Source organism: Bubalus bubalis, chromosome 19, assembly GCF_019923935.1.
Source record: "Bubalus bubalis isolate 160015118507 breed Murrah chromosome 19, NDDB_SH_1, whole genome shotgun sequence".
Taxonomy (NCBI): Eukaryota; Metazoa; Chordata; class Mammalia; order Artiodactyla; family Bovidae; genus Bubalus; species Bubalus bubalis.
In genome coordinates, this window is record NC_059175.1 from 2827913 (window position 1) to 2841297 (window position 13385).

At 36.3% G+C, this 13385-nt stretch overlaps 1 protein-coding gene across 6 annotated transcripts in view; it reads left to right on the top strand.

Annotated features, from left to right (window-relative positions):
• RANBP17 (RAN binding protein 17) overlaps positions 1–13385 on the top strand; it is a 362482-nt gene that overhangs the window by 242907 nt on the left and 106190 nt on the right. For 5 of the 6 annotated variants that reach the window (XM_025270839.3, XM_044932591.2, XM_025270841.3 and 2 more), the window contains 3 exons: positions 1775–1834; positions 10242–10315; positions 11336–11416. In XM_025270839.3, the coding sequence (XP_025126624.1) occupies positions 1775–1834; positions 10242–10315; positions 11336–11416 (215 nt within the window). The remainder of the gene's footprint in view (positions 1–1774; positions 1835–10241; positions 10316–11335; positions 11417–13385) is intronic. The other variant, XM_044932590.2, reaches the window with a different exon arrangement.

Consider the following 13385-nt stretch of genomic DNA (forward strand, 5'->3'; position numbering starts at 1 on the left):
AAAGGGACTGTCATCTTGGTGTATGGCTCATAACCTTAATGTTAGACTAATGTCTGACTGTATCTTATTTAATAGTAGTGGCCGTTTACTGACCACCTAGCCTAATGGCTAGTAGCTGATGTTTATTTGGTGCGTGCTGTGTGCTAAAACTTTTCCAAGTGCTTCTGCCAGGGCGCTGCCAGTGCTGTCCATGGTACAGCGTTTGGTGACGGTAGTAGTGACAGCCACTTCTTTATGGAGAGTGTGCCCTGTGCCCACACTGTTGTAAGTGCTGTTCATATGTTAAGTACTTAAACCCTCTCAAAAATTCTATAAATTAGGTGCTACTGTATCATCCTTTTTTTATATTTGAGAAAACCGAGGTATAGAGGGTAAGCAACTTGTTCGAAATCATTCAGTAATTGGTAGACTCCAACTAGTCTTGGCCTTCAGAATCGCTCTTTAACCACTTTATTGGACTGCTTTCTAATTTGTGATATTTTCATTGTGATATTCTTTCCGTTTATAGATAAAGAAACAGACTCTTAGAGACTAATTTTACTAGAATCATAGACTTGATTCATTAAATCAAAATATTTATTGAATGCCTTTTACCTGCCAAGCACTGTGTTGGACTCGCAAGGAGCAGTCTCATGCAGAATCCCACATGCATTGCACTACATATGCATTCTGTGTTTCCTCCTGGTTGAAGTTACCTAAAATATGTACTGGGTTAGCTTGTTCATTTCTGTCTTCTTACTCAGGGAATAATATTGTTCCTGGGCAGCTGCTTGGTTGGTTGGTTCTTGGTTCACCAGTTAGACTTCTGCATACACTGTAGCTAATTTTCAACATAAAAGTATTCAGTAGGAAGGCTAGGATGGAAGCAGTAGTTAGCCTGTTGCTGCAGATACTGCCTCTTCAGGGAAACCCCCATATTAGTGTTTGAAGACATCAGAAGTCCATCAGAAGGTGAACTCCGATCCGTTGCATTTAGGGTAAGCTAAAGTTTTCACTAAGTAGGCTAGTGAGAGAGACAGAAAGTAAAAGATAGAAAGGACTATAGGATCAACGTTTTTGAGTAAAGTTTGAGAATGTAATAAATAGCTGATTTGAAAGAATAATAAAAAGTACAGTCATTGGTAGCCTTTTTTATTCTTTGAGCTGTTACTCCTTTACTTTTTGTGTCAGTTGTCCTTCCTAGAGGGATAGAGAGCCGAGTGGGAGGAAAGTACAGAAGTTGTTCTGAATGTAGGAAATGGGACATATTTCAGAGAGGCAATATGGAAGCAGTGTGTGTGTGTGCAAGAGTTGGATTAAGTGGTAGAAAACTCAGTATGATTTAAATGACTACTGAAATGAGTTTCATTTATTAAACATGTACTTTTACCCATCAGAAGGTGACTTGGCCTACTTACATCATTAGCCCCATTGCCACACTTGCATAATGAGAGTGCCTTGTGGGAAACAACAGTACTAAGAGATCCTTAAAAATAGTTCTGTCAGTTATTATTTATAATTTGTTCTTCTTTAGGGCTATGCTTTAATAATTGGTTTCTTGAATTATTTCATAGAAGCAAATCCATTGTAATCCATATAACCACATCCAGGCTTTGAACAGCTCTATGCCTCTGCTCATAGCCTCCAGAATAAAATCAAAGTCCCATGAATATTTTAAGTGACAGCCACAAAGATCCTGAGCCACATTCTCCTTGTATCTAAAGTTGGGAAGGCCTTCTGCTCTTCCCTTATCCCTGAAATCAGGTGGCAGGTCCCTAAACTCTGTGCTTTTTAGGTTGTACGCCTGAGGAGTGATGTGTCCAGAGTTCCAGAGAAGGCTTGGAAAGTAGTTAAGGTGAGTTGAGCTGCTGGTTATTGTGGTGGATCACCAGTCTTTATGCTTATCTCACCACAGCCCTAGATTCTTATTATTAAAATAGGCACCTTCACAGTGTAAGTGTAGGGGAACATTGTCTTGATTCCTTTTTTTTTTTTTTTTTTTTTTTTGCACTGTGTAATCCTACAGTGTGCATGTTTTATAACCAAATGTTCAATAGTCAGGTAATAAGCAGTATTAACTGTGACGCCTCTGTTTGGGGTGATTGTACAGTGTGAAAGCAGCCTAGGTTTCTTGATTATAACACTTCTGAAGTGGCCAATTCTAACCAGTTATCCATGGACAGAGGAGCCTGGTCAGCTATAGTCCATGGGGTCACAAAGAATCGGACACGACTAAGCAACTAATACACACTTTCTATTCATACCTGAAAGGAGAAAGTTGTATTAGTTTACACTGAATAGCATCTCTTAATTGAATGGTATCTAGAGCACATGTATCTGTCGTGCCAGAATATGTTTCTGAACACCACCTTTGAAAAGTATAAAGGACTAAACAAAATCATTTACTTCCCAATTCCCCACCCTCTAACAGACTTTATCTAGCATCAGTTCTTTGCTCCAAAATGTAATCATGTCATCTTATAAATTTGCTGTTGCCAAGGATTATAAATCAAATACCTGAAATGCTCCCTTTAAACTATGATCTCAGAACCTTCTACCAAAATTAATCAAGCTTTCTTCTCATAGCCTTGTGCCATAGGCATGGTTAGCCTCTTATTGTATGAACTTGGAAAGATAATATATTTACCCTAGACTCTACCATGGCTTTAGCCACAGAAGACTAGTTTAACAGAAGCTTGGCCCATATATGGAGTGGGTTGGCAGCCAGCAGGAGCAAAGCTGTGTCAGGACAAACGCACGCTCCCCGCCTTCTCTAGTTGGCTTTCAGCTGCTTGCACCGCAGGAGTCTTTCTGTGCACTGTGTCCTGTGACCAATAGCTGGTGCTCTCGACCCAGCTCCCTCTTGGCCAGTGAAGGCCTGTCGGGAGACATTAGGTTCATGCTGGTGGAGATCCTTAGTCAGTGGCTCCCTGAAGGAAAATGAGGCAAAGAGCCAGCTTCTGCTGAACAGGTGGTAGTTAGACCTTAGATCTGGTCATGGGTGGGAAGAAAAGAATCTCTCCAAAATTACCACTATTACTGGCTTTCGCACTGTACCTGAACCCCTCTTTGTAATAAATGAATGTTTAGAAACTAATCCAAAATGCTCTCTGGCAGCATCTGGAGCCCTTCCTTAGCTGTCTGGATTTGGGCCCAAGTTAGGAATGGAAACCCCACTGGGGTGCAAGCAAAAGAGGAAGCATGGTCTTAGCCATGCATCAGTGGAGGCCCCTACTGGGAGAGGGGATTATCACAGGGCAGCAGGCAGCCCTGCACCCCAGCCTGCTGGGTTCATGCTTTGTGCTACAGGATGTGGAGCGAAGGAAATGTGAGGCCAAAGTGATCGCTCCAAGTTTTCTTATACAATAGCTTATTCAAGCAGATTGGGAACGCCTCTTAAGAGATTTGTTAGGTACATGTCCCCTTAGCAAGATGGCCACCACAGATGGTAGGTTCAGATATTCTAACTGAAATAAATGCTAAACATTCATATTTATTTTATTTTTCCATAACCAGCTTTTGTTTATCAGATGTCATTCTGTATTCAAACTGAATGAGGCAAGCAGATTCCTAATCTTTTACTGCTTGGTTTCCAATATAAATTATGGTTTTAAAATTAACTTTTGGCAAAAGATTGTTTTACCTAATTTTGGTCCTGTATTTTGTGCTGTTGCTTTAAATGATATGGAAAAACTAGCCAAGATTAACGTGGCTCTATTCAGTATCACTAAGTGTATGTATTTAATATACAGCAATGATTCTTGTACCATTAATTCTCTTGGTCACAAGTTACTTGTGATGGTTATGTTTTATTCTGCTTCAGACATTAACAAGAGAGCTCAATATCTTTAGTTCCAAACTGCTTGGGTCCAGGTCATTAAATACTCTATTAGTTTCCTCTTACACCTTTCCCTTTATTCCCTCCCTTCCCCTTCTGTTTAATGGGTCTCATATAGAGAGCACTGCATTAGCCTCAAGGGTGCTTTGAAGCCTGAGAAAAAAATGTGGAAATTGGTTTCTTACTCATAAGAAGTGAGTTCATACTCAGTTCCAAAATTATTTTCTAAGGAACGTTAATGTTTTTATTATATTGAATCCTCTCCAGTGACAGATTTTGTTTTACCAAATTAGATTCAGTTAAAAATCTTGATTTATAAGTCATTTCAGTAGATTAAAACAATACTTTAAAATTTATAATTGTTGAGTTTTTAAAATTTTATGGTATCAATTTTGTGTTATTGGATGTGAATTCTTTTATACTGAATTGGTTCAGGAAATATATCATCTGGTGGCAAAATATTTTGTTGATTTCCACAGCACTACTAATTTTCTACACTGAGCCTGCTTATAAAAGCTCTTTGAGAAGTTATAACATCTTAAACATTTATAGAAGGCCCAGGGGTATTAACTTATTGTAATTTTCTGAAGATTCATTATCCAGAATCTTAATTCATTATAACAACTCTTATGAAAACCTATAGAACCAGTGTTTTCTCTTATTTTCTTATTTGTGCAGAATGAGAGATTCATTGTTCTGTTTAATTTGTTTCATGTGGTGCTTTTGAGTACATTTCATAGAGGGCTGTTATTGAATTTCTGTGACTGTCATTATATATCCATACAACCTTTAGGAACTAATATTCTGGGTTTCCCAGTCCTGTAATCTACTCCAAATTTAAGGATTGACATAATTAGTTTCTTCAAAGTTATAACCAGAATGTTAGAGACAACACTGCAGATACCCAAGACCAAGGATTAGGATTGGAAAAAAAGGCAATTTAAAAAATTATCACAGCGCATGCTTTTGTTCTTTATTAAATTTATAGCTCAAAATCTTATTGCTGTTTGTGTGTGTATTCCCTTGTCTGGTTTTCTTATCTTGTCTGGCTTCTTTTTTAAAAACCAGATTAAGATCATTTCAAGTACCTGCATATGCTCAGGCAATATTTGTCACTTGGTTAGTTTAGAAATTAAAGAACGTATTGGGTCACTGAAGCATTATACATGTATCCAAATACTCTTTTCTGGAGTTTAAAAGAAGCTCTACAGTAAAATGAATAGAGATAAGAAAACATATTAAGACAGTGTCTTAGGAGCATGCCTTCTTATGTCTGTAATAATGGTAATTTCTTACATTTCTAATGACTTCCTGTATTTCTAGAACCAGAGAAATGGATGACTGGTTAAAATGTGTGATATTCCTAGCTTCTAAGACAATGACTATCTAGAAGTAGAAAAAATTTGGTTTTGTATCATGAAAATATGAAGCTTTATGCTCTTAACAAATGCCATTTCTAACCATGATTAGATTGTGTTAATTGGGACTTCCCTGGTGGTCCAGTGGTTAATAATCTGCCTTGCAATGCAGAGGACCCAGGTTCAATCCCTCATCTGGGAACTAAGATTACACATGCTGCAGAGCAACTAAGCCCGTGTACCACAGCGGAGATCCCCTGTGCTGCGACTAAGACCTGAAGCAGCCAGATAAATAAATATGAAGACAAGAGTGTGTTCATTGATTGAACATACACTAAGATTTCCAAGTTAATACAAATTCTACGGGGTTTTTTTTGTTTGTTTTCACCTTTTCTCTGTGTGAAAGTCTTCAAGGTAAGCACTTAACCATTCTGCTACTTTTTATGTAATCGCTTTTCTCTTGGTAAGGTAGTAGCTGACAGTACTAGCATATACTAGAAAGGGTTTGGAGAAGGGAACGGCCACCCACTCCAGTGCTCTTGCCTGGGAAATCCCATGGACGGAGGAGCCTGGTAGGCTGCAGGCCATGGGGTTGCAGAGTCGGACCCGATTGAGCACGTCTGCATTAGAAGGGGCCCCTGAAAGGGGTTGGGGAGGGAAGCCGCATTTGTTGGATAGTACTAAATGCCAGGCTCTGTTAGGTACCATCATTTAATCTTCCCCAAAGCCTATAAGGTAGGTCTTTTTATCATTCTTGTTTTTTCAGAAAAACAGGAAACCAAGGTTCAGAGACTTTAACACCTAATTAGTGGCAGAACTCAAATCCAGTTATCTTTGGGACCAAAACCTATGCTTTTCTGTGTTGCTAAGTTTATCAAGACAGTGTACTAAGTACTTCTGGAGATGTAAAAAGAAACAGACATTTTCCCTGGCCTCAGGCAGCATGAAGTAATGGAGGAAATACATATTAACATGGAAAATTATTAGTACAGCAGGATGATATTCTGTTATGTGAAAAGTGCCGCTAACCGGCCTGCAACAGTGGATGCTCTGAGCATCCAGAGGAGAGAGAGCTCTTCTTAGTGAATCTACAAGGAGGGCTTCTTCCTGAAGGATTATGTAAGCACTGAAATTACTTCTTTCTATAGTAAACAACAAGGACCTTCTATATAGCATAGGGAACCATGTTCAATACCTTGTAATTATCTATAAAAGAATCTGAAAAAGAATATATATATATCTCTCTCTCTCTATGTATAACTGGATCACTTTGCTGTATACCTGAAACTAACACAGCACTGTAAATCAAGTATACCTCAACTGAAAAATGATAATAATTTTTAAAAACTACATCTTTTTAAATAATGAAATTTTGCAAGTGGTCACCTGAGTGAGTGGAATTTGGAATATGTTATTTTTACACACAAAAAAGTTCTTTGCATAAAAAGACACTTTTTTTTTTGTTTTTTCCTTTTGTCAAAATAATTATGAATGAAATGGAATCAGCCAAAATGTGCATTTTTGTTATACATTCAACAGTTATTGAGTAATAGGGATGCAAGATGAAAGAGTATCATCTCTGTCCTCAGGGAGTTTGTAGTCTAATAGGAAAACCTGCATCTTTAAAGAAGAGAGGAAGGCAGGCACGATGGACAGGCAAAACTAGAGGACAATGTGTGCACCTCTGACTTTGCAAAACTTGCAGCCAAAGGCACCACGGTTTATGCGGCTTCACCGTGTCCTTCAGAGAGAGATAGCAACACAAATGGGCTCATGAGTCTTTTGTTTCTTAGATATTTGCTTAGTTTTCACTAGGATCAAATTATCTTAATTGATTATGAAAGAAAATATTAGGACTCTATGAACTGAAAGTGAGCTTTTTTTCCTTTTCTTTCATTCCTATGCCAACTCCTGTATTTTTCCTTAAAATGAGTATGTATTGTGATATAGTTTCTTCTTGCTGTTATAAAAATTATTTTGGATAACGTGATAGAAGTTTTAGAAAATGTTGAAAACCCCTAAATACTGTGTTAGAATTTTTTCAGTAGAAAGCTTTCATTGAATTGTGCTTTATGATAAACAATTTTATAGATATTTGCTCACTGGACAAATTAGTCCTCGCCCCCAAATTATGTGTATGTATGGTATAACTGCATTTCAAATGTTTAAAGACATTTTCATATTATCTGCATGCTCTCTGAATTCATGATAAGGTACCTTGGAAAATGTGAGATGGTCTTTTAACAGAAATGCAGTAATCATACATTGATTTTAAATGACCCTGTCACACGTGAAAACAAATCAGATTGTTGCTCTTAATGAGCTTTTCAATTTACTATTCAGTAGATCAGATAAGTGGATTTAAGAGGTAATGATCCTGTTTAGTACTCAAGCTTGACTGTCAGATCCTAGTAGTGGAGAGAAATCCCTAGGGACAAAAGCGTTGACACAGTTCTAGATGGGATAATGGGAATCAAAGCTAATGGATGATAAAAGGAATGGTGCAAGTTACAAGGATAATTGTGGATTAAAGCACTGCCATGTGTCAATGTTGACTGTTTTTTTAGCATCTTATTGGGTCATATCTGATGCTTTGAGAAGCTGTTTTGACAATAGAGCACAATAGACCTGCCTGTTTAGATTTTTTCTTTCTTGAATGCCAGAGACACAACAGAAAACTTCCTTATAGGAACTATCAATTTAAAAATATTTTTAATATGTTTAAATGTTTAAAAATCACATTTTTGTTATTTTTATTATTCAGTGTAGCATGGGGCAAAATCAAATTAATTTGATCTTTGCCATAAAAAATAGCATTTGTAAAATCTTGAAAATGTAAAATTTTACTTTACAAAAATAGAGGGTAGTAGGAGATATGGACTGGAGAAGGCAATGGCACCCCACTCCAGTACTCTTGCCTGGAAAATCCCATGGATGGAGGAGCCTAGTAGGCTGCAGTCCATGGGGTCGCTAAGAGTCGGACACAACTGAGCGACTTCCCTTTCACTTTTCACTTTCATGCGTTGGAGAAGGAAATGGCAACCCACTCCAGTGTTCTTGCCTGGAGAATCCCAGGGACGGGGGAGCCTGGTGGGCTGCCGTCTATGGGGTCGCACAGAGTTGGACACGACTGAAGTGACTTAGCAGTAGCAGGAGATATGGACACCCAAACAATTACAGTGTGAAAAGCACCATGCTAGAGAAATGGACCAGAAGCTATAAGAACATAAAGGAGAGTGCAACCTGGAAATGGAAGGAGGATTCAGAGATGACTTCTGAGTGAGAATCAGAGGAAGACGAAGAAGAAGGATGATTCAGAAAAAATAAACAGCTTGTGAACATACAGAGCTCTGTAGTTGCATGACAAGCCTCAGCATTTCATAAGTTTTTCATTGTGACCTTAAGTTGAGGGAAATGATAGAAGATGAAGTAGGTTGGGGCCAAGTTGTGAAGGGCCCTTTGTGCCATAATCATATCGATATCAGGTTTTCCAAGGGATCCAATTTATTCCCATTCATGAGAGACTTTAGATCACGTTGAGATAAGGGACACTTCCCTTTTTACAATCATTCTTCCTTGGAGCCTTCTATGTGCTGAAAGGTTTCTGATGATTGAGGATTTGATGGTAACTAACTTCTGTAGGTTCTTTCTCCCTAGCTCCCTCTTTCCATCAAATATCTTTCAAAACAGTGATAGCTTTGATTGTACAAGAGATGAAGGCCTATTCTCATGAGCAAAGTCACAGATAGTATAATTGAAATGCTTTTTAATTCGGGCTCAGAAGTTAGCAGAAGTTAACAGGAGTTTGAAACTCCATCTTCCTTCCTTTCTCTCTCCCCCAGCTTCTCCTCTCCATCTTTCTGCCCCCTCTGACTCCCTCCTTTCCCTCTTTTTCTCCCCCTGATTCACTCTACTGGCCTGAGGAGCTTCTGGTCATAGAACTTAAGTCAAAAGCTTGGAACACAAACTTCTCGTTAAATAATGTTTAAAAGCCAAACATGAGATCTCTGCAATTGGACCACTTTCCTCCTCTGTATTACCATGTGACTCTGGATGATGTGTGGTATCCTGTGATTTCCATCTCACCTTCACAACCAATGGCATTATATCAAGGTTAAGTGTTTACATAAGAAAAACAAAAGGCAGAATAAGTGAAAGCTAAGTTGCCATACCATAGGAAACAGGCAGATCAGGAGAAAGTAAGAGAACAGAATCACAGGGGATCAAATCAGAGATGAGAAATCCCATACAGCTGGTGTCTGGCAGAGATAACCTGGAATCACACCAGAGCATCAGGGAGTGTGAAGGTGTCAACCCACCTCTCAGCTTTGCCAGGCTATTAGGGAATATTCCATTGGCTGCCAGTGGCATTTTCCCACTTGTAATGGGATATGTATTTATAAGCTCAAGGTGGCTGGGGTTGGGACTGAAATGTTACACCCCAAACTCTGCAACCAGCACACCCTAATGGAAAGCTTAGTGGATTCTCAGGCCCCGGTGTGTTCAGCAGAGAATCCCTGAGTCTGGGATTTCAGTCTCAGCATGGAAAGTAAGACCTATCTCTATATTTGGGGGAACTTGTTGAGAGAGATTTGAGGAGAATTTCTATAAATTCTTTAACTTCCTCTTATTTTTGTAATTCTTATTTTTATAAGTGCCTAACATAATCCTGAATTATTTGATGGCTTGCCAAAACCTGGAATAGATGGAAATTTTTTAAATGTTGGAATCTTTTATTGAGGCACTCTACTTTCCAGCCCATCTTTGAGATGAGTTTGTTACCACTTTGAAAAAAAAGAAATCATGTGGTATGCTGGGACTAATATTAGTAGGTGAATGTGGGTTTTTGTGGGTATATATGTATTTCAAATAAGGGAAGTGCTTCCTGGAAGAAAAAGAGGAGTTAGAAAAAATTTTTAAAACTTCTTACTCTGTTCTCCCCACTTGTTCCCTGCATCATTGTGGATACAACAGCGTATTAAATCTTTACATTTATTCAGTTTGAATAGTCTGTAGAAAATATACATTAATGATAAAGTGTTTGACAATTAAATGTTTTCATGCAGGTATATGCCCGTATGTCAGAAGTCTTAGGAATAACAGATGACAACCATGTTCTAGAAACATTCATGACGAAAATGTGAGTCCCTGCTTTGGTTCTTTGATTTTTCTTTTGTTGTATTGCTTTGATCTTCTTACTGTGCTTAAATATCTTCATAAATACTAATTTTTAATAATAGACTTTTAAAATTATGCTTTAATTTTAGAATGGTAGCATTGTTCTTATCTGAAATTTAATTTCACATATTTAAAATTCACCATCCAAAAGGCATTGTTATTTGTCAAGGTATCCATACAACTGCAGTATGCAGTATCAAAACATAGTTTTGAAAAGTTTACACACTTTGTTGAACTTCAGTTCAGTGGGCAGCCTTTTTTAAATTAAAAACAAAGTACTCAATTTTAAAGACCAACTCGAGAGATTATTACAAATTGGAACCATTGAGAGAGATTTGGTTGCCTTCAAACAGGGCATTCATTGATTCCAGTAGAAACCTATGGCTATCAGAGACATGTTCTTGGAACCTGTCCTTAAATTATCCTTGTAATATTAGCAGAATTAACTAGTTTCTGGTCAAGAAATAACGTTGTACACTTAGCCTAAGGTTCTATGCCTCCACTTGACACCTTACTTCCTCTGTGTAAAAGATAGGTAGCACTGCCTTACTTGCAGAGAACAAAGCAAGATAAACAAACATGATCATAAGAAGTAAGTTTTGGAACCCCAAATTTGATGGTTTCTTGGCAGTAAGTGTAAGTCTCTACTTGACTTCCTTTGAAACTCCTATTGTCACTCCCTACTGTGTTTGTTTTGGATACAAACTTAATGTTTCTTTTGTGAAACATTTAGGCAAGTTTAATTTACAAAAATAAATTTATAGAATAATAGACCATTTGGAGAACAGTGTTGCTTGTGCATCGATTGTGTATAATTTTGAACATGAAATAAAAAGAAGAGAAAATGTTCCATTGGTATTTAAACCCACTTCGTGAGGTATTTGTGATGTAGGTCAACTTACATGAATGATGTGTATTTCCATGTTCTCCCTACACAAGCAAATACCTTAATTATAATTAAAAACTTTTTTTTCATATTTAGTGTTACAAACCTTAAATACTGGGGAAGATGTGAGCCTGTAATTTCAAGGACGCTTCAGTTTCTAAATGACCTTTCTGTTGGATATCCTTTTTACTATATCTGATAATGTACATAAACAAACCTAACAAGTGCATTCTGTTGGCCAGGTATTTTCCTTATTTATCATTTTTCAAGTGGTTTTCTTAAGTAAAAAGCATTTCATTTAGCCTTATCTATAAATGCATAATTCTGAAAGATTTATATTAGCTACATAATATGAAACATTTTATTCAGAGTCACAATTGAATTTATATGGATATATAGATTTCTAACTAGCAAAAGTTACGTTTATATCCACCCAGGTTTATAAATGGATACATAAGAAAGTAGGCAACCACATATGTTTTAATCCATGATTTTTCATAACTGTCAGGATGGTGTTGTTTTAAAAGAACACATATAACTAATCTTAAGAAGGTCAGTATATTCTAAAAACTGTTATTTTATAAAAACTGAATTCCTAAGAGTCAGTATTTCTTCAGTGTTCATTTCATTTGAAATGAATATTATTTTCTCTAGTTAATAGGCACAAAGGAGTAACAGAAAGAGAATTATAAGGGTTTTGACCACTTCCTTGATTATTTCCTCTACCAAATCAACATCTTGTTTACTCTAAAATAAGATTTCCCATTACACATTAAATGGTTAGGTCTCTCTTTACCAGATTTTTAAAATCTAAAACCAGAATCATCCTTTCTTACTAGATCATAGTTGATAGCATTGTAGTGTTTCTACTAATGAGAGAGAAGCATGTTGATTATGTTTTATATGTTAGCCATCAAATATATAGGAGTTGTGAAAAATAAGTGTTAGTTTAGTTAACCACTAAGATTAGCTGATATTTTAATATGAAGACAGCATTCTGAAAATGGGTGGCATTGGATAGAAATCTTTAACGTGGGTTCACTCCAGGAATATGTTTGTATTAGTTAAGTTTAAAATTGTGTTCCTTGGCAAACCATAAAAGATTTCCAAAGTATTAGACACCCACTTTTGTGCTGGAATTTAATATGCAACTTTTTATTGGAAAATAATCGTCCTTGTCTGGCAAAATCCACCATGCAATATTTCTGTTAGTAGGTATAATGCAATAAAGACAGGGAGGGCTATTTATCACTACAAATTTTGAGGATTTCAGGATTCTTTTTATTATTTTAATATATTTCTTTGATATTAAATCAGAAAAATGATAAATTACACCTGTCCAGGCTGTTTTTCCTTTTTACTGGAAAGTGATGTACAACCCAATTCCAGTGGTCATTTTGGCTTTTTAAGATATGTATTTTTTCTTATTAAAAAAAAACTCAACCTGTATTTTTTTAATAATAATGCTGAAATACTCTTTATTTCTAACATATGAAGTGGTTTATAAGTACTTCCTAGTATTGCAAACTCTGGCCTTTTCACAATGTATTACTTTGAGAACATATTATCTGAAAAGAAGCCTATGTTATTTTATAGCACATATCTGTGTTTAGATTTACCCTATTTTTTAGGTTGAAATTGAAATCTAATATAAAATTAATTTGATTTGTATTCTTTTTTGTTTAATTTACATAAAGCCTAATTTATTTGTATCTGCTATTTAAGATCCTTTCCTATCATTTACATCTTTTATATATTCTTTAATCCTGACTATAATCTTTTATTTTACAAGTCACTTATTGCTTTTGAGCACTCCTTTTTGACGTTAATAAAAAATCATATTTTCCAAAAGCTTATTAGATAAAAGTTTAAAAGCTGTAACATTTCAAACCAAGGGATGGGCATAATTTCAACTTGGGTACATTGATTTATATTTTTTAACAATTATTTCAGGTTTGCATATTTAGAAATATATATTAACTCAATTTGATTTCAGTGCTCAGTTATTTGAATTATAAATCATTATGTCCCTTCTAGCTGATCAGTCATGAAACATCTTTGAATTCATTTACATAATGGAATATGTGAGTGGTGTATCTATTTCAGTGCAGTTGCTGGTTACCTAATGCATGTTTTGTTGTTTCTA